Source organism: Leuresthes tenuis, unplaced genomic scaffold (assembly GCF_036924035.1).
Source record: "Leuresthes tenuis unplaced genomic scaffold, fLeuTen1.0.hap1 SCAF_4, whole genome shotgun sequence".
Lineage (NCBI taxonomy): Eukaryota > Metazoa > Chordata > Actinopteri > Atheriniformes > Atherinopsidae > Leuresthes > Leuresthes tenuis.
This window is the reverse complement of record NW_027325358.1, coordinates 25,538,138-25,566,090: the sequence shown is the minus strand read 5'-3', so window position 1 is coordinate 25,566,090 and position 27,953 is coordinate 25,538,138. Positions and strand designations below refer to the sequence as shown.

At 41.0% G+C, this 27,953-nt stretch overlaps 2 protein-coding genes across 6 annotated transcripts in view; one reads left to right on the top strand and one right to left on the bottom strand.

Annotated features, from left to right (window-relative positions):
* The window catches only part of palm3 (paralemmin 3), a 33,844-nt gene extending 30,623 nt beyond the window's left edge, over nucleotides 1-3,221 (bottom strand). For 2 of the 3 annotated variants that reach the window (XM_072383412.1, XM_072383414.1), the window contains exon 1: nucleotides 2,603-3,019. The gene's annotated coding sequence lies outside the window, so the exon portion shown is untranslated. The other variant, XM_072383413.1, reaches the window with a different exon arrangement.
* A 10,267-nt stretch (nucleotides 3,222-13,488) lies between these two features.
* LOC140304663 (phospholipid phosphatase-related protein type 5-like) overlaps nucleotides 13,489-27,953 on the top strand; it is a 51,144-nt gene continuing 36,679 nt past the window's right edge. For 2 of the 3 annotated variants that reach the window (XM_072383391.1, XM_072383393.1), the window contains exons 1-3: nucleotides 13,489-14,057; nucleotides 14,147-14,233; nucleotides 17,946-18,056. In XM_072383391.1, coding sequence (XP_072239492.1) covers nucleotides 17,946-18,056 — 111 coding nt within the window. In that variant the 5' untranslated portion in view covers nucleotides 13,489-14,057; nucleotides 14,147-14,233. The remainder of the gene's footprint in view (nucleotides 14,058-14,146; nucleotides 14,234-17,945; nucleotides 18,057-27,953) is intronic. The other variant, XM_072383392.1, reaches the window with a different exon arrangement.

Genomic DNA, 27,953 nt, shown 5'->3' with positions numbered 1-27,953 from the left:
TGAGTGAAAGGAAACAGAGCCTTTTTTTTCTTGCACATTGGTATCAGTCTGTGCTGCTCTCAGTCCTCACAGAGTTATGGAGAGAGTGTACTTAGTCAACAAATATGGACTTGAGTTCAGTCCTCTAACAACCAAACTGCACACAGAGCTTGGAAATGGCGCTATGCTTTGGACAAATGCTGATAGGCTGAAAGTTAGCTCAAGCTGGGAGTGGCCGAGAACAATAGAGTACATCACTGAGAGTACAAAGCGCCAAAAACATAAAGAACGTAGACGTACAGGTGAAAAGCACAGACAACAGCAGCACTGGACAATATTTATTAATTTAGCTGTTTCACAAGTTGATCTTTGTCCATTATGACTTCTGTCTCTTCCAAAGAAGAGAAATGCCAAAAGACCAACAAGAGTACCAACACAACCAAGAGCAGCCCATACCTCTGACTGCTCAGAGTATTTGTAAACTGCACTAAAGTTGCACAAAGAGCAATAAGTAGGCGTGTGTTTGCAAAGTACCAACACAGAGAGGTTACAGAAGCATGTTCAAAGAAACAGAAGAAGGAAAAACCACTTGGGATGTATTGTGGACTTACATAAAGACTGATGAAGACCACATAAGTTTAGCTTGTTTTTGTTTGAGTTCCATGCTCCATTTCTACTTTGTGAGGGGATGTCTTGGGATGTCCGTGTCTTGACCCGGGGGGGGCTTCAGGGGGTTTATCTGTTTATGAGTTATAACTTCCTCCTCTTTTGTTTATTTTGTGCTTTGTTTTTGTATCCAGGCGAACCATCTTTGTGCGTTCTCTGCAATCTGAGTCCAATTTTCTGTTTGGCCATAATAATAACCTCAAGCAGTGTTTGTTCACTCTGCTCACACATACAAATAAAGCACTGACAAACATCATACTAGCACACAAAGTGCAGGGAGGAACTCCGACATTATGACACAGTATGCAGAGGACATCAATAATCAGGCGGTCCTCCACAGCATGTACTTAAAATGGTAAAAACTCCACCCATGTAAACAGCACATTGTTATATTTCAAATAAGCCAACAGTCTCAAAGGAGCTGGTGTCCCCTTAGAATGCAACAGCGGGGCAAAAAATGATGTGTGAATCTAATTTCTCTTCCACTGAGGATGGATACACTGAGATATAAGCTGGAGGCGATGGAGCAGTGAGGAATTTTCCTCCTGCTGAAAATACATCCATCACCAAGTTTGCTAAGCAAAGAAGTGGTGGATTTCATCACTCTCAGCTACTCTTTTGTCTCGCCCCCTTTATCTTTCTGTTTTTTAATCTCTCTGCCTTGTCACAATCTGACTCTCTTCTGCTCTTTTCAACACAATTTGGAAAAGATAAGACTCCTGCTGATCGGTGGTGCTGACGACCACACAGTTACTCCTGCCCTTTTATCTGTCTTTAACAGCTATTCCACCCACTCTACCCCTTCTCTGTCTTTTTGTAAAAATTTGGAAAGATTTCTGCAGATTCAGAATAAAAATGAATCTGCTTTGCGCGTTACGATCCCATTGATAGGCCCTGTGCGACATTTCCCATGCAGCAGAGACAAAACCTTTCAAATCCACACTAACAAACGGTCCACCGACGGAGAAATTTCCCATAAAATGGGAGGGGATACAATCTCAGGCTGGTTATGGCGCATCAAGGGTGTTGGTTGAAGGGGTGACAGCAGTTTTAAGTCAAATTCACAACTTGTTGGGGCACTTGATACATTTCCAAGTAAACTGCCAAGAGATCCGTTATGTGCAGCTTATCTCTTTAAAACCAGAGAGCCATGCTTGCTAACAAACCCTGAGGAGGGGTAACCTCTGCCTGGGAGCCAAATTAATCCAGATGTGAGTAACACTGCCTCTCGGGACCTCTCAGTACTTTGACTTGACAGAAAGAAGTGTCATGTCAGGAGCTCCTGCTGGGATCTGTTTGTAAGACCAGTATGCACAGCTGCATGCTAAGCAGCGCTTGTTTACAAGTGAGATAGAGGCTGTTTGAAACCAAACTCTGACACGGATGTGGCGAAAAGTGATGAGACAGCGTAGGTAGGCGAGTCATGCGTTAGAGTCGGAAAGCAAACGTGCGGTTAATGTCATTCCCGCAACTAGAAATGTTGATGTGTGTGTGGGGAAGGTAACGCTGTAGGTAAGCTGCAGCTGTGCCCCCTAAAAGGTCGAAAGACAGAAACACGACCTCAAACAGTTGTGAATACGTTGCCGACCTGAGGACTTTTGGGCTTAATAACTCTCGAACTCAACAACTCAAAAGCCTTAAAAAATAAAAAAAATAAATAAAAAAGATAAGCAAGAGGGTTGCTTGATTGAAAGAAAACCCCAGACACATGTAGCGAATTGAGGAGCCACGAATGTCAGAAAAACAAAAAGCGACTTCGGAAGTACTAATAGCATTTTAAATGGCTCTAATAAACTCTAAAGTCGTTATTTAACAGAGGTCAGACAAGTCAACAGTCCAGGTCTGGCTCGGCTCACCTCCACCGCTTGGCCCAAGCTCAGAAGGTGTCAACCGACCACGTACGCCAAACTCTGCTAAAATAAAAAAAGTTCCTCAAAACGTGCACAAATGCACTTACCTGTTCAGAGTGTGCCACTCAGTTTTACGTCCAGTAAACGAGGAAGTACAGATTAAACCAAGTTAAAAGAAAATAAAAAAAAACTGGCGAAAAAAAGTGAGGAAAAACTGGGCTAACTTCCCTCCAGCTCAATGAATTGTCTGGCAAGAAGAGTAAATTACGACACGAGCTTCGCGCACCTGAAGTCCTCGCGCTAATGCTCACGCCGGAGTGACAATATTGTCACATGAACGCTACAGGGCGGCACGTTGTCAATCTTATAAACTTCCTTTAAGTCCTACAAAGTTTGCTTCAAAGGGAGAGTAGCAACACCGATGGTAAAAAAAAAAGAAAGAAGGTGAAACTGTCCCTCCTCTCGCCGCCTCCCCTCGCGTCTAAAAGCCGTCAGTGATGAAGAACAGACTCGGTGTGTGCGGTGGTTACCTGACTCCAGTCATTACGGCGAGGCCAGCCCGCCACACAACGGCAGCAGCCTCATGTTTCCTGTTATTGTCGCCCTAAATGGCCGCATAGCAGACAAAACCGCTTTCCTGAAAAGCGACAGGTTAAGATGTGTCTGCTAACACCACACAGACAGCACGCCCGTGGCCTCCGTGAAAGTGGTGTTTTAAAGAGGAACGCAACTTATTTTGATACTCAAATGCTGAGAAGCTCCAGCTCAAAGTTGACCTGAAAATACAAAAAATGACATCGTACTAGGCGTTTATAAATGGAGCCATAGGTTACTTATGTGCTCAAGTCCCTTATGAAATTCTATAATGATCATTAAACGCTGAATTGAATTTTGATGTCTCTCATCAAAGCCACACCAGAGGTTATTTGGATGAAATGAGGCATGTGTGTACTCCCATTGCTGAGTCTAACCAGGCTATGGATACTGTGAGAATATCACCAAATATCTCGTTAAAAAATCCTTACATTCGGTGCTGGATTCTTTGTATTTTCAATCTGCTGCTCTACACTTGTAATATTACCCCTCAGCAATCACATCCAGCTTAAGTTTATCTAGCTTTTTTTTAATGTAAAAGAAGACAGGATAATTGAATTACATCAAAGCTAACAATTAAAAAAAAAAAAAGAATTCACAGCCAAGGACAGCAAAGTGAAAGATTATCTGATGCTTGCTGTGGTATAACTTTACAATAATTTTGGAGGCTAAAGTTTGCGAAGCCATTGTACTGCATTTAATATTCATTCTATTCATGCTAATGAGGCAAGACTAAATAATAGAAACACATCTAGCAGGGTATATTGAAGAAAATGAATGTTTTCACACTGAAACTGTTTTCATATGTATTTATTTGTGGCAGTACCACTGAGCCATGCTGTTTCAGTGTGTGTCAGGGAAGGCATGAATCTTGATAACAGGATTTTTTCGTGGCATGTGAGTGTTTTAATTTTCATTTGTGAAAGCTTCACTGACAACGGTTTGTAAGTGTTCAAGGGCCCGTACAGGGATTTCTCTTCTGCAACATAATTATGTTGATGACATTTCTAAATGTCTTCATGTTTGATGCTTAGAATGGTGATTTTTTTTATGGTCTTGGATGCTGACCTCACAGTCTCAGAGTAAATAACCGCTCTACCCTTTTAGTCCTCAAAGCCTCTTATAGATTCTCTTTTAATACCCCTTTATGTTACTGTCCTCTTGCCATTTAACCTAATACATTGTTAGATGTTCCACTGGGGCTTTTTCCTATTATTATTTTGTTGTTTAAATCATGTTGTTCACATCAAATTCAACATGAACTTAAGCGGTCCAGTTTCTCAGTTTTCAGTACCTGATATGCCTTCAAACCAAACCAAACAGCTTACTGAAATCAGTTTATGTAGCTGTGTCATTCAGTTGCCCTTATCATGATAAAAAAAATGACTTTTTGGCATGTTAAGGGAAATTTTAGGCATTATTTGCACTGTTGAGAATCCAAGTTGATTACAGCTGCAAGTTTAAAGCCTTTCAGAGCAATCTTTCAAGTGGGCAAATATGTTCCTAACACATTTTTTTTATGAAGAATCTGCATCTTCTTAAGTGATTTCTATCCCTTGTTTAAAGGTGGATTCTGGGGTTTGGTCTTTAAAAATGATCACCACAAGGGGACAGAGTTTGACATAATCATTAACCTGGACAGTCTCCCACAAATACAAACATGATGTATGATATATTGATGATTAATATTTATTTTGAAGGAGTGGATCATATTGTTCCGTGTTAATAGTCAGACCAAAAGATTATGCGGAAGGGCGTCGGATCATTCTTGGACGTATACACTAAACTAGACTCAAATAGGTTTTGGTATTCTGCACATGCTCTGCAGTTTCCATCCAGTACGCCAAATGAACAGCCAGTAACAGCAAATAACCACAAAGGGGGACAGAGGGCATCTTTTGTAAAAGCACTATTCAAGGAAAACACAAGAAACTTGTGCTAAAGAAAAAATGGACCAGACCTCCCTGTAATCCTTATATAGATCAATGAGCAGTGCTGGCCAATGTCATCTTCATCAGGTGGGAACCTCCTTTCATCACTAAAACAAAAGTGTACATTGATACAGCTGAATTCCCAGTGAAGCTGCTCTTATTCACATAAGCATCAGAAGATGTGGCTGAATATCAGCTCTTTGAGACTCCATGCTGGCTCACAGTCACTGAAAGGATTTCCAAACGTTTGCTCTGCTCTGATAACAACAATTTTTTTTTTTTTTTTACTACAGCAGCACTATCAGATGCATGTCTACCGGGACAAGGAAGGCGGTCAGATTGAACACACAAGGTCAAACTCTAACCATAAGTCAACCAAGCTCTGCATGTAAATGTACTTTTGCTTGCCAGTCTGCATCAGACTTCAGGGCTTTACTGCCCCAAAGATTTTTCCAGTGAAGAAAAGCAACACATATCTACTCTTGTTTTGGCTCTTTTTTATTTTGGTCAGTTCATATATTTGCTACTGAAAGCCATTTCCTTGTGTGAGGGGGCAGTAGAGAAGGTAATGTTTGGTTGCCAGAGGCAGGAGCTTTATGTTTTTCTCTTGGCTTCAGGGAAGACCAGACACCATGGCGACTTACCTCCTATCCAGTGGTACAAAGTGGTATTATATAAGATGTGGTCTGTCCCCAAAGTAGCTTAGCTGCATATCTCAGCTGCGCTGGACATAAGTGTTTTTCATATTACGTCATAGATTTTCATTTTTGTTATTCTGTTGATGGTTTTAGTTTGATTTTAGATGTATTAGACATTTTATTTTCCCACAAAGAGCGTCTTTGAGGCAGACTCAGCAGTGCAGATGCTATGTCAGGATTGGGGGGGGGCACAAAAGTGATTTTTCTTTTGCCCGTATGCAACTCATACTTTGCCACCATAAATCACAATTTCATAGAGGCTTGCCATATCATTCAAAAAGTACTTGTATTTTGCTGACTATTTTTTGTCTCTCACAGTAATACGGGACAAAGTGCGTCCCTTTTCAGCTCAATACGGGACGGGTGCTTTTGGTTCTAAATAAGGATCGATTCCGTTTTTTAAAGCCTGCTGATGTCATCAGCGCCTGTGTAAGACACTACCCATTCATTTGCAGAGTAGTGGAGGAGACCAGAGATGGGATGTGGAGTCAGAAATATGTTTGCCAATCATTAATTGTTCCCCCATTCCAATCATATCTTCTTAGATGTGAATCTCAAATGTGAAGTCTGAAAATACATTTGTTCAATTTTGAATAATTCATGGTATTTTTATTGGTGGGGGGGCATGACCCCCCGGGATCTGCACCCATGGACAGACTGCAACATATACTGAGAATGGGAACATTGAGCTTGTAACTTTACATGTTTGACAAGCATTTCTTAAAAAAAAGCTTAGCTGACCAGAGCTGTATCTACTAATTTCTTTTTGCTGAATCTGATTAATTCTATATGTCTGAAAGTCCCCAGCATGTCAGTTTGAAACAAGAATGTCCTTGGCTCTAATCCACAGTGATAGTATCTGAAATGAGCACATCCTCAGATTCGGCCTACTTCTGATTCCCCAAGACAAGAGAGAGTCTTCACATGAACAACCAGACATTAGGAGCACATGGCCTCATATCACATGGTATCATCTTAGAAATCTGATAATTGTCTCTCTGTATTTGATTTATTTTGAGTGTGTATAGAGGGAGGGATTTGATAGTGTGGCAACCTTTCCGTTTACAATAGTCGTGCGTGGGCTTCTGTATCTGTGCATTCATGCATAAAAGCACCAGCACCTTCTGAACACTGCTCTTTGTTTGCATCGATGTTCACGTGTTGTGAGTGAAAGAGCCCTTTTTGTGTCTGTGTTTTTGTGTTCACACGAATACAGTAGACCTAGGAAGAAGGCGAGGGGGGGGGGGTCTGTGGTTTTCAATGGGAGGTATGCTGAGTTGTGTGAGCGTGTTGTATCATGTTTTATCAGTCATAAGTCATATTAGTCGGGTTCAGTCAGGCGTCATGCTGTATGTCTTTCAGCGCGACGCCAAGGGTTAAAATGTTAATGAAACAGAGAGAGGAGCGTTAAACTTTCATACATCCAGCTGTCGTGGAGCTACTGTTCATCAGCTAATGGTCCCTGAAAACAGCTGCCTGCTGTGGTTGAAAAGAACACTGACATGAGTGGTGACAGCGAATTAAATGGTGTGGGCTGAAATATTAAAACTAACAGCTAAACAGGGCTTAAACACTGAATTTGTCATCTTTGCACATGAAAGTAGTCATATGATGCTTTTTTAGTTATATTCATATTATATTATTATTTATATTTATACGGATTATGGTTACTTTAAGTTTTTAGGTCAGATGACTTGCTTAGACATGGAATGTTTGTGTTGATGATTCATGTAGAAGCAAGTGCATCTATATCCAGTTAATCTTGTTAATTCTGCTAATCTTTTACCTAAACCTCCAAACCCTCAGATACCACCTTAGTATGTGCTTCATACAGCACGTACAGTCATGCAAAAAAAGATGGTACACCTTTTTAAATTCTAGCGTTTGGCAATAAGAAAAATACTTAAAAGTATGGCTTGTTTGGAAGAGTTGCAGGAGAAAGCCTCCACTCTGAAAAGAACATGCAGCACAGCTTAGTTTTGTAAAGTTAAATCTAAACAAACCACATGACTTCTGGAACAGTGTCCTTTGGACAGATGAGACCAAAGTGGAGATGTTTGGTCATAATGCACAGCACCAGCATATCAGCATAAACACATCCTACCAACTGTCAAGCATGGTGGTGGACGTGTCATCTGCGCTTGTTCTGCAGCCACAGGACCTGGGACCTGCAGTCATTGAGTCGACCACGAACCCCACTGTATACCAAAGTATTCTGGAGACAAATGTGAGGCCATCTGTCTAACAGCTAAAGCTTAGCTAAAACTGGGTCAAGCAACAGGTCCATTTACCCCAGAATAGCTGAAAAAGAGAATAGTCGAGGTGTTGCAATGGTGCAGGAAGTCATGGGATGCAGAATTGTCCGACATAGACCAAATATCTAGGAGAACAAAGAGCGTCAAGAGATTAGACTGCATGCGTGAGTGTAGATGCGCATGCCTGCTGATCACATGTGTGTCTCAGTGTTTGAAGGTTACACATGCCCACTTGCTCCATTTACAGTCCTACAGTGGCTCACCTCATCTGTTTTGCTCTTGACTTTCACAACTCCCATCACTTTTGAAATTTTCTCAGAGTATGGCCCAACCTGAGTTATTTTCTGACATGCGCCTCGCTCTATAATACCATACAAGCATATCTAAAGTCATCAGCTGTCACTTGATAAGATGTTGTAGTAAATGTTGTTGTCGATAAAAAATCGACACGCTTGCTGACTGTGAGTTACGTTGATGGGGCAGATAAGGTAAATGTCCTTGGGGAGGCTGGAAAATACAGATATCAATGTAGCTGCAGGTATACAATGCGGTGGTTTCCATGTCTCTGAAGCAACTGGGTGCGGTTGTTCCATGAAAGCTTCATATAGGTGCAAACTGTCCATCAATCCTTTGAACGAGCTATTAAATCACTGACTGATTAATTTTGTTCTGCTGATTTACTTTTGAATCCTCGTTTCCAACTTCTGTGCCCTTATCTGTCACTTCAAACAGCATCTAATTAGGCTCGACATATATTCAATTTGAGAGCTTTTGTGGATGTGTGTGCTCTTTTTTTTTGTGGTGTCACTAATGGGAAGTTAACAATTTTGTGAAGGAGGTCCCTTTTACTGTAAGTGGCTCTTGTTTCATCTGGGTTGTCGGTGTGCTTTTTAATGTGTAACTGTGTCTGAATTTCTGCAGATGCACATTTCCCCACTCTGTGATTGCAGCAAGTTACCATGGAAACCATGACATCTGTGACACCATGTGATTTTATCCATCATATTCGGGGGGGGGGGGGCATTTCGCCATGAGTGGTCTGTGGTCCCTCTCCAGCTGTACGTGATTTGTTTTAGTGCAGAAGAAAGGTGGGTGGCTTTTATGATGCTGTTTCCTTCCACGTTTGGCTTCTGTTAGTCTTGAGTCAGCAGCAGTGATGTGCTTTGAAATTGGTCTTTGCAAAAATGATGCCCCAAGCTTTCTATTTGGATTTCTCTTTTTGGGATTGTGTAAAGATTTACCATAATGGAGGTATATCTTTCATATATCTTGGGGTGTGATGATAGAGGAGCTAATGTAATGTAATGTAAAATTTTCAAGAGGCTGGCATTTTGGGGAAATGGGCTTAGTCACTTTCTTGCAGAGAGTTCGATGAAAAACTTGATTCCATTCTTGCATCTTGTGCATTAAAGGAATGTTCCATTTTTTTGAAGTGGGATTGTTTGAAGTATGTGAAGTATGAACTGTGTCTTACCTGCAGTAATAGCTGTCAGCACGCTCTCTGTTTGAAATATCACAGAGAAATTCTGACAGGGGAGCTAAGCTAACAGCTAGTCAGTGTGGGCCCCGCAGGAGTGCCGTCTAAAACGACTAAAACCGCAAAAATTTCAGAGCAGTTTTGAGCAAATGCTGTTCTGTGGATTTTTCTACACTTTAGCACTTTTGTATAGGACATTTATTTGCTTTGACGCTACATCATCTCAGTGCAGGAAAACCATTTGTGTCACAGTCTGTCATGTCATAGTTTATGTTTATCATGTTTTCAGGTTTTGTTCTAGTCATGTTTTTGTCACGTTCAGTTCACTCACGTCACCTGTCTAATTGTTCACAGCTGCACCTCATGTCACTGATCACTCTCCTCACAGTATTTAGCTTCCTGGTTTACTTTCAGTCACGGCAGAATCCTCACTATCCCTCCATGCTTTGTTGCACTAAAGATAAGTCCGGTTCCATGCCTCATAGCCATAGCCATAGCCATAGCCATAGCCATAGCCATAGCCATAGCCATAGCCATAGCCATAGCCATAGCCATAGCCATAGCCATAGCCATAGCCATAGTCAGTGTTTTTCATAGCCTTGTTTGTTTAGTGTTTTGTTATAGCCTCGTTTTGTTTGTCATAGTTCTTTTTGTAGTCAAGTCATTTTGATGATCCGGCTTTGCCGCGCCCTTTGTTCATGCTCCCTGTCTTGTTTTGCGAATAAACCTTGTTTTTTGATCTAAAAGAGAACTGCATCTGGGTCCTACCTTCCCACGATCCTGACAATTTGTAACACAGCCATGGTCTGCGTAATGTGCCGTGTGTTAGGCTGACCCAGTCCGTTAATGCCTGATGCAAATTCTTCTCATCGGTTCGGATTCTGAATTACGTCCTGTTTTTTTTATTCCAAAATGGCTGTTTCGAAAACAAAAATCTTTTTATTCTAAACATTCAAACAAAATTATTCATTTTTGTATCAATCCTCACAGAAATCATTTGATGTTTTTGTTTATATTTGATATGATCACTTGCACAGGTCCTGACAGAGAGGTGCAGCCTATCCAGTTGGGGATCCCAGGGCCAGGATCATGCTGGGAAAGTTGTGTGTGAGCGACGCTGAACTGCTGCATCTTGGCTACACATTTGCATTCATAGCAACAACCTTTCTGCTTCGCTGCAGGCAGGTTTTAAAACAGAGATGTCTCTGATAATGACCATAAATATGCAGTGTATACACAAAGTGTTGTGTAATCCATGGTTTATATGACTGGAAAACTGAAGACACGACAGTTGCCCAGCAGTGACTCAAGAGCAGAATTATGCAGAGAAATGAACTGAAAATCAGAAAGGATTTACATCTTACTTGTTATGATCAGCATCATAACAAGTAGGTATGTATTTTTTATGTTTTTGACTTGTTGCCAGAAGAGGTTGCTGATATGAAATCAATGTGATGACCAGCAATTGTTTTTACAGTATGTTTCCGCTTCCCTTAGGCTTACCTCACAGGGGCACCACGCAGGAACTCTGGGTGCCTTATGAAGTGGGTGAGGATGCTCTAGTCTGTTAACCTGGGAGCTGAAGTGAAAATCATCATGTCTGTGAATCATATAAATAAAATAAAACAGCATGTGTCATGCTGTAAGTTTGGCACACTCAAGGCTCCTTGTGTGGAAAGCTCGGCTCACTTCCAGGACATCTCTGTGGGTTCAGTCAGGAATTAGGTGTGTTCGGATGCGCTTTCAGCTGCTGTCTGTGGCTAACTTAATGTGCTGAAGATCACTGCTGGCCACATAAGAGACGGAGTGTAAAACGGCTTCGGCGATGTTGTATGCATGTCGCTCACAACAGCAGTCGATCTTGTGACCATAGCTTCACTTTGAAGACTTCTCTTCCACCAGCTGCAACCTAAATGGAGACTAAATCTAAAAAGGCCCAGGCTGATTTACTACAGTTGATTTCAATACCTATATATTTCAAAACCGCCCAACTCATTCAGGGAGATGTAAAAACACATTTCTGGCTTTTATGAAGCTGCATCTGTGAATAAATTGTTTTGAAATCGAAATGAAACCATGGTGTGTTATATCTTTTTCTTTTTGTCCAGAACAGTCCAGAATATGTCTTTATATTCCACCATGGGTGACTGAGAATCTTTTCTCATCCACTCTTGAAAGGGTTTCCCAAATTGTTTTATAAAGTTACAGCAAAGAAGAGGCGTTCTTAAGAGTCACAAATCCCACCGTTGTTTCACATCAAAACACGGTAAGTTTTCCATCCTTTCTGCTGAACTGATGGTGAGGATGAATGTCATACATCATCTTAAAATGAGTTAGAAAATAGAATAGAATTCCTGTTCAGTTGGTAAGGGGAAAAATGTAGCTTGTGCATGATTCATATAGGTCAGTTACACAGAAATCCTGTTGCAAATCTATCCCACAAGATTTTTTGGAAATTTTAGACAGAATATTAAACCAGAGGTGTTTATTATATTTATAATTGTCGCCGCCTTTTTATTTTATCACTTCATTCCTCGCTTTAGATACAAGACAGCCACAGAAGATAACTGGCACGAGAATCCAAGAATAAAAATGTCATGTGTCATAATGTGAGTGAAGCCTTCAGCCAATCCAGGCGGTGTTGTGTTGATGCGAAGGTGGATTGTGGTCACCTGAGAGCAGCTGGTGGAGAGCCTTACCTGAGCCACCTGTAGCCAGGTGAGGTGTCACATCAAGATGACGTTCTCAGACACGGCAAAAGATTTCTAACCAGCAAAGATCCCTATTTGGAATCCCTAACTCCAGATATGATGTGGTGTAAAGATCCATAGTGGAGCCTTCACTCAAACCACCATGAAATATTTTCCAGGTTTTAGTTTTAGTTTTTTTTCTAAAGTGGGTAAAAGCCCAGCTAGATTATAAATAGGAGACGCAGCCCCTCTTAAAAACAGAATATCCCTTTGAAAGATATGTTTCAGTAGGCTGAAAAGAAGAAAAACAGCTTGCTGGGATCTGTTCACTGGAGATAGAGATCACTGAAAGGAACCTGAACGTTCTCACATGTTCTTTCTAGTTTGGGTGATGCAAAGAAAAACCTAAAAACTTCAACTTATGGTGTGACTGGTGGTGCCGTATCTTACTGGGCTGGACGACAAGACTCCAGGAAATGCCTGCATCTGGTCAAGAAACGAGTTTAAATTAGCAAAACAGCATATGTGATGCTGTAAATCCCACTAAAAAAAGTCACACAGTGCATTTGTACAGCCAAAGAACTTTAGATTTCCCTCTTGTATGATGATAAGTAAGACTCTTATGTGAGACATTGTGTGGGCAACGCAACAGAATCATACAGGTTTTACTCTTTTTAACGGGGCTCAGGTCCACAGACACTTTCTGACACCACTGTGCTGCTGTACTTTCAAGGAATTTACCAGCATCCAGCATTCCACTGGTAAGCATATTTAATCATTAACCGAAAGACACAAGCACATCACATCTTTGCGTGTTGACATATGTGCATGCTCACAAACTTGCACGTCCTCTGCTTCATCCCTGATTAAGCCTTAATACAGTCTCATATCATTAAGTAATGCACACATTCACACAGCTTAATCCTGCTGGTGAGCTTGCACCTGAAAGCCTATGACCTACATAGGGACATGTGTCAAACGCATCCTACTTTTCTGCTTGACAGTGCATCATTAACCCACTTCTGCCTCTTCAGAATTGTGGTCCCAGCTCACCTGAGGTCGCGTTACCGCTCATGCAGAGCTTAAAGGAAAAGGTGCTCACTGAGCCACAAATACAGAACTCTGGCTTCTATTTGATAATTTGTGTTTCCTCCTCTTCTGCTTTGACTTTCCATCAACCCATAATTACACACATGCATGCACACGCATACACCTGTACACCCACTCTCAGAGCGCGTGATGTCTTCCTGGATCAGAGTGGTTTCCAGGGGTACTGAAGTGCACAGAGTCTACCATTTTAGCCACAGTGTTACTTCAGCCTCTGACACACACAGTCCCTCCTTCTCTCCCCCTCACACACACACTGGCTGTTTTCTGCACTCAGTCTCCTCTCCATCTCTCTCATATTCCCTCTTCCCACTCTGCTTTTTGCCTCTCCTCTTCTTCCTCTCACACATGCAGATGCGCGCATACACACATTCTCTCCTTATTCCTCCTCCTCGCCTCATATCCACTGGCAACTGCGCTGAACAGGCTGCCTCACCAAGCCTGTGGATCCCATCACTTGACTAATTAGCCTTGAAGTGCTGTTGAGGATCATCATATTTAGCTTAGCGACCTAGCGGCAGAGAGCAGACAGATATAGACTAGTCTGGCTGGAGGCTGGGTGCCTGGCAGTGGACAAGCTCTCTATCTCTCTTTATTCACACTCAGTGCCGAAGGCTTTTGAGTGGCAGAGCAGCGGAAGTGGAGGCGGTTTTGCTTTGAAAGAAAAGAGAAGGGAAAAAGAGAAAGAAGCGGCGCTGAGATCACAACCAAGCCACAGAATGGGACTTTGCTGCAGGAACAAATCCTCCTAGACTTCCAAGGCAGCGGTCACTGTGCATCAGCACTGCGTCCAGCACACAGAGATTTGAGGTGAGACATTTTCAAACCCTTACTGCCCTGTTTTTTATTATCTCTGGTAATTTTTTAAAACAGTGTGTGTGTGTGTGTGTGTTTGAAAGAGACAGGTACAGAGAGAGGTGAGAAGGGAAAGGAGAAAGACATCCCGCTAAAGAATTCCTACTGTGCCACTCTGCAGGTTCAACAATGTGGGTCACAGTGATGCACAGCTGCACTCTCGCCCACACATACACACACATGCACATGCACACACACACACACCCATATCTGCTGTATTGCATTACTTATTGGACTGACAAATTCACATGCAGTGAATACTGAAATAATAGTTACTTCCACAGTATATATGTTTGTATGTGTGCATACATTTGTGTATAAATAAATGTCTATAAATGTGTGCGTGTGCGTGCACCTGTGGATGTTGTGTTGCCGTGGTGCCAGTGCAAAGCTTAAGGATGCATATCATAGTGAGCAATATAGATAGCAACACAAGAGAAAATCAATCATGGCAGCCTTGTGCCTGATTGCTTCACACTGCTTTGGACCATGAACACATTGAAGAAAGCCTAAATACTTTATTTACAAACAGTTTCCTGAGTGTGTGTGTATGTGTGTGTGTGTGTTTTTCATGTATCTATTTATGAATAGAAGTAGTATAGTGAGATTTTTTTAAGGAAATCTATTGAAATATTGACAATTGTGTCCATGAACCCCGTTGAAGCCTCATTGAAGGCACAGTGATGAAAAAATGAAGAAGACCCAAATCTACCAAGAAGGACAGATAAATGAATGATAAATATTTGTGGATGCTGTGGTTATTTTTTCCTTCTTTCCACTAAGGATCTCTAAATCCTGCATGTTTGAATTGAAGTTGAAGGGATTACTCGGAGGCTTTGTGCGACTTTACAAACAGCTTCGCTTCCTTCTGGAAGAATTCGACACACTTTTTTTGCAGGAAATCTAACTTGCCGGTTCAGAATTCTTGCAAGTTTGATTAAATGTAGTCAGCTAGAAATTTCTGTTACATTAAACTGCTCCAGATGAGTAGAGATCTAAGTGAATTGGAATTACTGAGAGTGTTTCATCATTAATTCTTTCTTTATTAATGCATATACTGTAATGCTCTCTTAAATATATTCCAGCTATATTCAACAGATGCCCCCCCCTCTTCCTCATGCACTTACACTTGGTGTAATTATAATACAGGTATTTTCTGTGTGAACAGAAATTAAGCAATCATCTCCTTCTTACTCTAATTTGAATCTATTTTTCCACAACATGGCTGATAGGTACCCAATAAAGGCACACATTGGACAATCCAGCCTTTTGAAGTGGAGTCCTTCATTTCACCCATAACAACCATTGATCGAGGAACCGGGTGACAAGGCACCATCAGCCTTAAAGTCTGGGAGATAATTGTTGTCAAGGAGATGAGGAATAGGTGCGATATCTGAGAGGAAAACCCACTCGTCCACACATGAGTGAATAAGTTATATTGAAGACAGCAGAGGGCTTTTGCTTCATGAGTGATAACATCAAGCCTTAAAGAAAAATGGATTTGTCTTTTAGGCATAATGGAAATGCACCAATGTCTTTTGAGCTTTTTTAGGATTAAACGAGCAGAGGCAGACATTATTTAGCTTCATTGCAGTCATTTGCATGTCATTTGCATCTGAGTGTCTCATAAGCTGTCCTTCTTACGCTAAGTTTCCTCTTGGTCTCTTCTCCTCTTTGGGTTCTGAGGCTGTTTTTCATAAACTTCTACCTGTGATACCCCCCCCATCACAATTATTTTCCATTGCTGAGTCTGCTCGCTTTCACCACACCCTCCTCACATCTGAACGGCCTCCAAACTTCTGCATCATGACTTTGTCTCTCTCTCATCCCTCTCTGTCGGGCTTTTGTTTTTGATTATCACGCCTCTGTTTCCACTCTAGTTCTCCTCCTTTCAGCCTCATTTCCCCCTCCATTCTTTTGATTGCCTGCCCGTGCTGTGTTTCTGTGTGTGTACCGACGTGTGTTTTTTTTTTTATGTATCATGCGGAGAGTATCTTTGTAGGCATCTCTGGATATTTGTGAGTGTGTTTAATGTTTGTGTACAAGTGTAGGTGAGCATAAAATCTTTTATTACTATTATTATTATAATTTTCTCTTCACATTAAGCAAAAGGATTCCCTCTTTAAATTTGTGTGGAAATATGGATCACAGAGGCCATCAACAGTGTTGAAAGTCTTCAGTATATCAATCGGTGGATGTACCACATACCGTGCGTCAGGTTCAAAGTGTCCTCATTATGCTTTAAGAACTTGATCAGTCTGACACATGGTGCTACAGACTTTGAAGGTTAGATCCTGCGTAAGTGCTGCTATGTTTCGGGATTTCTCCGAACACTCCTTATTTTTGAGCTGACACACTGGAAGCAGGCGAAGCTTTGTTTTCAACCAGTTGGGAAAACAGTATGATTATAAGATGGAGCTGTGACACCTAGATAAAACCATTGTTCAACTGTGTTTTGCAAATTTTCAACATCAATTATTCAAAGAAGAAATGCTGATGCAGCAAAGCGTTTCAGATAACTGAATGTGTTTTGAACAACAAGCTCCTGCGTGGAAGAATGTTGTACGTGACAAAGAAAAGGGAAAGTGCTTTCAGGCTTTCTGTGAAGGACTTTTGATTGCACTTGTGCTTGAAAAGTGTTAAATCAAAGAAGATGGGTTCATTTGGGTTGACTTTTTTTGCACTTTATATATTTGTGTAGATTAATACCAAAATGATGCACTGATCAGCCCTAACATTGTGACCACCACAACCTGGTATTGAGCAGAATGTATGAGGCGCCAGGTAAAATTTCTGTCCTTGCAGTTGAGGTTTAAGAAGCAAAGTATGGCCTATGTGGTCCAATCTAATAGAACAGCAATTATGATGGGTGAAAAAGTTAATGCTGGTTCCAATACAGAGATGTATGAAGGGCACATCAGCATCAGAACTGGACAATGGAATGGTGGTACATTAGATAAAGGCTGCCATTTTTCCATGTGCTTTTTTTTTTACCGGGGGAAGACATGGAACCAGGGAACCAAGGCAAACAAGCAGTGGCCTGGGAATGCTTTGGGTAATGTTCTACTCAAAAACTGATGTGAATGTCCCTTTGATTAACACCACCTAGCTAAACATTATTGCAGACCAAATACACCCACTCCCAGTGCATGCATGAGTTTTCTCTGGATACTCCGGCTTCCTCCCACCATCCAAAAACCTGTTGGGTTAATTGGTGATTCTGCATTGACCCTAGGAGTGAGTGAGAGCGTGCATGGCTGTTTGTCCCGTTTTTCTCTGTGTAGTCCTGTGATGGACCCCACCTCTCACTCAATGATAGGCTCTGGCCTCCCCGTGACCCCTAACTGGATTAAGCAGGTATAGAAAATGGATGTATGGACGGAATGGTTTGAAGAACACAACAAAAAGAACAGCATCACTACTAACACGTGTCTGGCTTGATGCCAGATGCCATAGCATATCTTTAGAGGTCTAGTAGAGTCCACAGGTCAGGGTTATTATGGAGGAAAAGGACAACCTACATGGTATAAGCTCGGTTGTCATAATGTTATGTTGTAATTAGTTACTTGATTGTACTCTGTCTTAGGAATCGGAATCTCTAAAGTAGCCACAAAATCAGCAAACCCCAAGTGAGCATTTGAAGAACTACAGGTTCCTGCACATCTATTCTAATTTCAGTTTTTAGCTAAGGGTTGCTGCTTGTGCAAACAAGGCCTTGGAGAGGCTTTATGCATGTTCTTCTTTAGCTAGTATTACTGCCCTTTACGCCAACCATATCAGCTCTACTCAAACACAAGAGATGTAGCGAACGGATGCCTAACATTGACTTTTGTTCCCCTACAGATGATTGATGGTCGGCTGTCGGCACAGAGGAGGCCAATGAGGAGCCTTCCTGAAGACGGAGGCCAGCAGAAAACCAGCACCTACATCGTGCCCTGCTTCCTCTTTGTCGAAGTGAGTTTGACAATTCACAACTTATTCAGATGAAACAATGTTCAGAACTGTCATCCTCCGTTGTGCTCGACAAAGTCAACCCACCTCACAACATCTGAGCCTGTTTTTGTCTCTTTTTGTTGGTGCAGGTGAACTAAATGATACCAGTGTTTTTCAAATTTGGCCTTACTGTTCTGTAACTATGGAGCAAACTTGTGTGCAATGTAAGTGCAGCTGTGCACTTGTTGGAGATTTTAGAAACCTCTCCACACAGAGCAAACTGATGGACACATGGAAGCACACTTTACAGCTTGTAAATGTTATTTTCTTTTTCCTGCATGCCTTTCTTTTATACTTTCATATGTTTCTCACAGCAAATTAAAAACAATGAATGTCAGTTGCGTAACAACACAAATTGGCTGCCTCTGTTCTGAATTTAGTGGCTCCCAAAAGGAGTGACTGATTTGGATGAACTGTCACAAATGGGTAATTATCCTCAGGCCATGAATCACTTAGTGATAACATTCAGCAGGAGGTTGAAAAGAGACCTTTTTGCTGATAAGCGTCTGCTCCTCTCTGTCTTCCTACAACTCTTCTTCCAACCATGTAATCATGAAATGACCTGGTGGCGCGCTGATGGCCTCAGCTGCATTTCCAAGTTAATTGGCCTAATCAAGAATGGAAACCCAGTTAGCCCGTGCCACTGCTAACAGACACCAAGTGTGCAAGTCCCCTGAGTTACAGCAGTGATAGAAGAATGAGCTGAATTGTTTTGGGGTTTTTTTTTAAAGGAGGAAGGAGGGAGGGGGGGCATAAAAGTAGTCCTTGCTTTTGAATGCTTCTGAAATCTTGATGAGGCTCTCTACAGGCAATTGAAATATTAAAGTTTAATTGTAGAGAAAATGGTGCCACAGAATTGCAAAACATGCAATGGAGCATAAAGCTGTGGGGCCAACAAAAGCGCTGACGATACATGTGGAATTTTTTTATGTTGATACAATTTTAGGTAAACACTGATCTTGTGAAATTTGGTCTCATTCTTTGAATACTTTTTGTGCAAACTGCATTCTTCTTCAGTGCAGCTGCAGTGGTAACCTCCGCTTTAAGTGAAAACTTGGAAGGACTTCTTTCAACCTTACTCCTAAGTGTCTTTGTGCCAACTTACATCCTCTTGAGATCATATCATTTCTTTTTCATGCTTCATTCAACATGTGAATCGGACGCTCTTACCACATAAACATTCTCTTCCCCGCACATATGTTGCCTCTGCATCAATATCCCACAATCCCTGCAGGTCTACTCACAGCTTTGTACTGACTTGTATTCTTTTTTTCCATTGTGCTTCTTAACATCCTCTTGAGGACTTATTATAATGACTTCCCTGCTTTCTAATTTTTCATAGAGTGTGTTTAGCATCTTTAGGCTAGTATCTGTCAGAGGTGTTCCTCCCCTCCTATAGCATTCTCTTTGATGGTCTCATGAGTACTGCCCAGTCACTCTTTTCACACACGTTCTCAGTATCTCTTTTTCTTTAGCACTTATTCACTTGAGCAAGAACATAATTTGCACCTTAAATCTTCCCATTATTCCCCCTTATGTAAAACCTCATCTCCTCCTCCCATCCGAAAGTCTGTCTCATTTCTCCTCAGCTTTTATCCAGCCTCATGTTTCTCCATTTTGAGTTAGTTCCTTTTGCTGTTTTGAATCTCGTTGCGATCGATCTTTTCCTCAGCAGACCTTGTCCCCATGTTCAACTCGTATCACAAGCTGCAGGGTGACATGAACCTGGGATGGAAATTTCTACCCATTTTGTCATCTTAATAACAGCATCTCTTAAGGCTTTGGTTTCTGTTTGTATTACCTCAAACACGACCAGAGGTGGGATGATGTGGATCTGCTTTGACTTTAATCACTGCATATCCACCTGAATGAATCTGCATGCATTGCAGTAGTTTAATAAAGAGCATTTTCAAATTAAATTCCCCCTGTGTTCACTCTAAAGCCGCTTGCTTTAGCATAGCTCCCCCCGGAGGCCACTCTATCCTTTGTTGTTACATTAGCATCTCATTACGCATTTCTTTTCCTTTTAAATGCTTCATCTTATTCCTCTTCCTGTCTTATGATCTTGTTGCTGATTCCATTTCTCGTACCTTTGTTGTGCTTACAGTCAGGCTCTATATTACTGTATGCAACTCACTCTCTTTTATCATTTTATCTCCTTGACAAAGGCCCTTTTTCTATCCCTCTGCCTTTTCGTCCCTCAGTTCTACACTCCTTTGATGCTGGCTTGTTTGCAATATCTGTACCTATCCCTTGCTCTTCAATTATTGTTTTTATTCCTCTACTAGATCAAAATGCCATTTTTAAATGTGAGAAGTGCACATGTTTACTTTTAACTGTGTGGGATAAAAACAGCATAATGGAGAAGTCGTCCTCCCTCGCCTCCTTCTCAGTGACTTTAACTGCCCTGCCGCTGCCACATAAGTGGCTTGGGATGTGTCTGACAGAGGAGCTGCCTCAAAGAATCCTATTTATCAAAGGTGACGTATGTATGTAAAAGACAGGCTTTGGTCAGCACTTGAAAGTTTAAACACATTGGCTCTTGTCTCAGCCCTGTTTTTACAGGGGTGGAGACTGAGCAAGTGTTCAACTCCGCCCACACTCCACCCTTCTGGTGAGGTCAGGTGGGCGGGCGGGGCTCAGACGTAGAGGCTTAACAGAGAAAGTGGAGTGAACTTGGCGAGTGACATAATTTTGAAATAGAAAAAAATCAGAATGCATCGTTGAATGAAGAACTATCACATTCACGGACACCCAAATATATGCTCCCACGAACAGAAAAAGGTAATTTGTCTATAATAGGTCGTCTAGATAATAAGACATTCTAATTTTCTAATTCTAGTTTCTGACTTGCTTAGAAACTTGCTTATAGGATGGCACAGTGAACTGTTTGCCGACAGCGATTTCTTGTAGTATCCCATACCCCATTCAGTGATTTCCATAACAGAATCCTGCCTGTATTTAATGCAGTGCCACCTGAGGGCCTGACGATCACTGGCGTCCCATATTGATTTTCATTCATGCCCCTTGTGGATTCTTTTGATGACATTATATACTGTAGATAATAGAATATTTAAAGTCTCTTTCCATTACTTCTGAGAGACTCTGCCTCTCTAAGATGCTCTTTTTACCCAGACACATTACTGACCTGTTGCCAATTGACCTAATTAGTTGCAACATATTCCAGCTGTATTTTTCTTAGTACCTCTTATTTCTCCATCCATGTGATGCCTCATTGAGTAGTCACAAGTGGATCTTTGAATTTGCGTGGATCTCTTTTGGCTAAGTGTTTGTAACCACTATGTTTTACTGTGGTATCAGGTGTAGCAGTATTAAGATATTAGAATTCTTACTATAAACCCTTAATGATTACACTGCAGCCACTAGGTTATGGCACAGAGCCTTGGCAGCGTACATGCAGGCTTTCCAGCTTCACTGCTCAGCCTCCACTGCCAGCTCAAACAAGCTGAGCCTCCTCCTCTTTGTTCCTTCCTCCTTCCTCTTTGGCTGCTTCCTCCTGTGGCTTAGCAAGTTCTGTAAAATAAACAGACGGCTGAGCAGCAGACCAAATAATATTTCAGGTCTGCAGCTTATGCTGTCTCTGATGATACTCTCTGGTAGCTCATGAATACTTGCATCTATCATTTTAACCAACCTTCCAGAAGATATTGAATCAATATTTTTCTCATTAGCACTTTGATATGTGAGCATTAGGCGGATATCTTTCTTTTAAGACTATACATGTGCTTTTTAATTTGTGAATACCTTTAATTCTGCCACGACCAGGTCCCGTTTGTCATTACACAAGGTGATCTTATTAGTTGTAGCTTGCACGTTGCAACACGTTGATTCTGAATACAACTTTAAAACATTCACAGACATTTACCTTTTCTTTGAAGCTCAATATTTGCTTCTTGCTATTAATTTAGGACTGTAGAAGTTTTTATAGTTAAGTTTCAGTTCTTGTTTGGTTAGATACCTGTTTTTACACATCAAAGTTTGTTTACGGGTGTTGCAATACTTAAGAAGTTGGATAAATCCTTTAATCAGTAAGCTCTTTAATAAACATAGAAAAAAGGCATATTCGATACAAGCCGTCTGCCATATTTAAAAAAATGTGAAAAAATGCTGATCATTACCAGCATTCCAACTATGCAACGGCTGTACTTGAGATATTTGCAGTCAGAGGGTTTTCCACTTGTCTGGAAATAGACTTCATTTATATTTTCCACAACAAACTGAAACACAGTATCCCAAAATGGCAAAGCCAAATAATAGTTTTGATGATAGAGTTGACTCCAGGACTACTTGTGGAGTTTTTCTTAAATCAGTCCTGTTTCCTTGACAGTATTTATCTGTTTCTTGTCATTTTGTAATGTAAATGCCTCAGATCCTGAGGAATCTGGAGCTTTTTGATCAGCTTTGCTCAATATTTTCTTGGATTTTTCTTCCCCTCTATCCTAACAGTTCTCCCAGTAGTTCTGCCAAAAAATATCTTTACACAATAATGTTTCCATCTCTATGTTTGACTGAAGAAGTGGCATTAATGAGTTGATTTTCATTGCCAGGTTTACCCCATAGATGTCTGGAACTGTGGCGCGATAGTTAATGCTTGTTTCATCAGACCACTGGACTATGACTTTGATGCGTTGAGTCATTCAGGGGTATTTTGGCACTTTTTTGGTATGTCATGTGCCTTATTTTGAGTATTTGGACTCAGCCTTACTATTCTACCGTAAAGTCCTTTTTTAAAAAGTGTTGTACTGATTGTGTTGTCTTTCTTCCATTAACGCAAGAGAAACCTGGATCTCATTTATGCTAATCATTGGTTAGACCTTTTGTCCCCTCAGCTCAGTTTGATTATTGATTACAGCTTTCATTTCAGAGCAAGGTTGTTATTCTTTTGGGTACTTTCAATACTACAGAAGTTTTCTTGTATCATCCTTCTCCAGATCTGTGCCCCAACGTAATCCTGTCTTACAGGTTTATAGACAAACCTCATGGTTTGGATATTACTTTGCTACACATCATGAACTCTGAGACCTTTTCATAGGTGTGAGCTCATATAGTTAAGATCACTGTAATCAACTAGGAACCGGTGGACTGAAACAATTCGAAGGCTATTGAGAGAAGAGGGAAGCACCAGAAATCAACTGCTAGTCTCTTAACAAAAGGTATACTTATTTCTACTTATTTAACTTGTTCATAGACTGAAAAGAAGAAAATTTGTATAATCAATCTTTTCTAAAGCAACACCAGAGAAATTTGTGAATCTTAAAACTATGAACCTCTGACTTATTTTGAAGTACACTTGTCTTTTTTATGCACATCCCCAGGCCTGAAACTGTCCTAGGGGCTGAGATAGCACAATTCACGACTTTGGTTTCCAGCCCTGCACCACGCTGTTTTTATTTACGATTGCTTGATGTTTCTGTGACCTCTTCAACATGACAACAAAGTCATGTGTATGGCTGTAGATGTGGGCTGCATGGTGGTGTGGACGGTTAGCACCGTCGCCTCATGAGAGGCAAGAGGGTTCCTGGTTCGAATCCTGGCTGGGACCTTTGTTCACACTGTGTATGCGTGGCTCTCACTGCCCAAAAACATGCACGTCAGGTTCATTGGTTTCTCTAAATTGACCCAAGGAGTGTGTGTTAGTGTGGATGGTTGTTTGTCTCTGTGTGGCCCTGTGATGGACTAGTGACCTGTCCAGAGTGTACCCCACCTCTCGCCCAATGACAGCTTAAATAAGGTCCACCACCCACGCGACCCTGAGTTGGATTAAGCGGGTTTAGAAAATGGATGGATGGCTGTACATGTGCAGGGCTCACTTGGAGATTTGTTTATATGACAGTGGCGTTATATCCCACAACTGCATTGGAAGCCGAAGAGTAAAACAAATTCTCTGGTGATGCTTTGAGGTGAGATAAGCTCTGAAATATAACAAAATTTGGAAAATTCTCAGTGGACATTCAACATAAAAAAGATATAATTTTTAGAGGGTTGATGGTTGTTCTTACTCTGGCAGAGTTCTCTACAACAAAGGCCCTTCTTTTCTGCATGAACCCGTTTTATCCAGATTCCCTACTGGATTTGACTCAACCTCAGTACATCTTTTGCCCTCAGGCAACACATTTGTTGGATCTATTCAATCTTTTTTATTTTCTTTTTGTCCAAACAACTCTATTTGCAACAAGATGGTCCACCCAAATAGTGTTTGGGTAGAAGCACCAGACATTTAATCTTCCTTCTCTTACAGCACTTGCTGCACCTCAAGAAATATTTAAAGTAACATGTACCCCTTGCTGTATATTCATGGAGAAGTAGCTCTCATTAACACATAGGAAAGACAGCAAAGGTGCAATAAAAATAATTCAATTTCCACGTTTCTGATTACCGCTGAATAGAATATCGCACCAATTCATTTTTGGGCATTTTTGGGCTTTTTGCTCACTTCATAAAATAATGCTTTCACTGATTTCTTCTATGTCTCCTTTGCTCTTTAAGGCACAACCTCTACAAAACAGTAACAATTCATTCTCACATTATTGTCTTCCGTAGTTTCCTCCTCATTATCTCTCAGACTCCATGAATAGCACCTGCCCGCTTCTCTGCTGCACTGGCATCTCTCAATATTATGGGAAGATGTTTGAAACACTTGTTAGATGTGCTGCTTCCCACCTGTTATCTCGCTTAAGGGAAGGAGGACAGGGATGGAAAATTCTACATATCTCAAAATGCTACAGTTTAATTTCTTCTGAAAGTATTAAATAGAGCATCTGCATGTATCTGAGCAGTAGTGTCGAGACCAGATTATCTTAGCAGAATTAGAAAGATATGTTCCTCTTTAAGATAAAATAGCTTATCTGCGATTAAATCTTCCCTCTCTGTTGCTTCTTTCTGAGCTACATGCAATTATATGGTTGAGAATTGCAATCTAATTATATGAGCTGGCCATGCTGAATCATAATTCAGAATAAGGCCAGCTAAATGCTTTAATTTTATGCTTCTCCTGCTAAAGGACATCATTTGAAAAGCTGCAATCCCTTAGAAGATAGGAATATATATCAAACACTTGTTTATTTAAAAAGAATTAATAGATGCTAGTATATGTTTATATTCATGAGCAGAGAGCTTTGGAATAAACACCATTAATTGCACGGTAGGATTTTATTCTGAGTTCTTGTTTGTGTGTGTGGGCATGTGTGCTTGAGGACTGAGAATTTTGTAGAACTGGCTGATTGTTCTTTGGTGTGTAGCATTTAATTGTGCCATACGGACATGTAATTCTGTGACACAATGAATTTCTGCAGCATCTGTTTGCTTTAAAAGGGAGGGAGAGGTGAAAGGATGAAATAATGGGTGAGGGGCGTTGGGGACTGACACAGATGCTATAGATCCAGAGAGACAATATGTGTATGAGGGAGAAAAATTAGAGACATGTGACAAGTGGAGACGGTGAAGTGACATGCAGGGAGGTGCAGTGAGGAGAAGATGCAGAGCGTGGGTTTGAAAGTGACTGAGGAAAGATCATTTTCTCAGATAATTACAAAAAAAAGAGTGAAAGATAAACATGGCAGGGTGATAGAATAGACCCATGAGATGGGCAAACAAAGGAAGCTGAGAGAGAATTTTAGGAAACAAGGGAGCCCATGTAGGCTGACACTGGTATGGATTTGATCTCCTCCACCACACGGACACACACACACTCCTCCACCCCTTCCTTTGTCCCCCACAATTTGTGTGTTACTTTTCCCTCCACCTCACCCTCTTTCCGTCTCATACATCCTCATTTGCTCTCCTGCACTTCCTATCAGCCAGTTGTTTCCCTTCGCTCTTTGTTTTATTTCCCAGGGGCACTCTCGGCTTTGCCCTCCATGTTCTGTCATATACTCATGTCTCATTAGCTGTTTTATCCGCCTGTTTATCGTCTATCGCTTTCCCCTCTGCTACCTCTCCCAGTACTCTCTTTAAGGCTCTACCCCTCTGGCTTGTTCACTGTTTTCAGTTTAATCAATCTTATCTTGCTCTGTGAGTTGTAATGCAATGCAGTGACACCAGGCGGCAGCCAAGCCTATTCATTTGCCACTCATCCACTTTAATTCAATGATGTTCAGTGAGAATTTTGCCTTTATAAAAGCAGTTATTTGTGATTAATTTGGATGAATATGTGGGGAGAGACTATTATGTGAATGATTTTGGTGCTCAACACAAAGCAGTTTTTGTTACTGTGATAGCAAATGATTAAAAAAAATAATAAATAAAAATCCCTATTAAGACCCTATTAAGCCATCTGCTGAAAATCTGTGGGATAAAATCTTGGCTGAAATATTCAGATATAATCACTTGAGCTAGTAATTATGAACTCATCCAGAAAGCCAATTAGACAAAAAGAAGAGTTGCAGCCTCATCTCAGGTTATATGAGAGGATGTATTTATTCATTTTGTGCTAAACATAGTGAGGATGTTTATGAAAAACATGTGAAAAAAGACTGACACCAATAATGAAAGCTGATGCCAGTTACTTTGTCAGATTTTTGAGGATTTGTAGTAGTAGTACTCATAGTAGCATTCATTTTGAAGCTGTTGCTGATACATTAAAGAGGTCTATGATCACGCAGGCGTGATCAGATTGCATGACGTCATTGCGGCGTCATAGAAAACAAACTAGGTCACCTGGAGCACTGTCGTCAACTTTATTCAAAAGTGGAGATTTGAAACTATCTCCTAGTTTTTATTTGACTTTGATACACCACGTAAAACCGGAGATATGATAGTTTAAATTCGGTCGTAAAAAAATATTTATCCGATCGTTAAAAAAGGGCGGGATGGGAGGGGCAGGGGTTGCATTTCTTTCCATATCTTCGTCATTTTTTGTGATTTTAGAAAACGGGAAAAAATGGTCGAATCTGTTAATACTACTCTACATAACCAATGTACCAGAGACATCTTACATCGATCACGGAATGCGGGGAGCGCCAAAAATCGCTGAACCGGAAGCCAACCGCGGTAGTTAGCGGCGGACGTTTTTGAGGAGAAGACGAGTGTTTTTGGAAGAAGAAAGAAGACAGAAGAACAAGATAACTGAGTTTTTTAGAGAGAAATGAAGCTGTCATTGGATGTCAATCAGGCCCTCAGGCTGTTTTATTCCGAGGACGACAACGAAGACGATGTCATTTCCTTTTCATCGTCCGAGGAGGAGGAGAGCAGCGATGCGGAAACAGATCCGTCTTTTGTCAACAGCGACATCGTCGGTGATGAGAGATAAGTCATACTAATCATGAATAATGTAGCTTTTGTTTGGTTTACTGCTGTATTGTAAACGTTATAAAACTTTCTGATAACGTTATATATTTAGGTAGGTTTATGTGTACAGAAGAGCAGGGCTGAAATAATAAATACAGAGCTGGGTAAATGTCCGTCATTTTGTTGTCCTCTTTATCTGAATTTTCATACTTATCTCAAGGAGATGAATATTCAGATTTTACTAGTGTGTATTTTGAGTTATATTTAATGTTATCTATGTTTATTTCTAGTTGCATGTATTTATTTATACCTGTAAGGTTTTTTTGTAAACGGAGTATTCACATTGTTGTACGGAGCCAGAGAATTCCAATGTTAGTGCCCACATTTGCATGGTGGTAACAGATCGGGGCATTGTACACATTCCGTGGGAACAGATGCCAGCCTGAAAGCCACACAAGGCCGCAGGAGTTGCCTACACTGCCACCAGGTCAACAAAAAAAAAGAAATCTCACTCCCTGGAAGTGCCAGCCTTGTGATGTGGCGCTGTGTGTTGTTGTGGACAGAAACTGCTTTGCAGAGTGGCACAAATAAAATTTAAAAAAACTTTGTAGC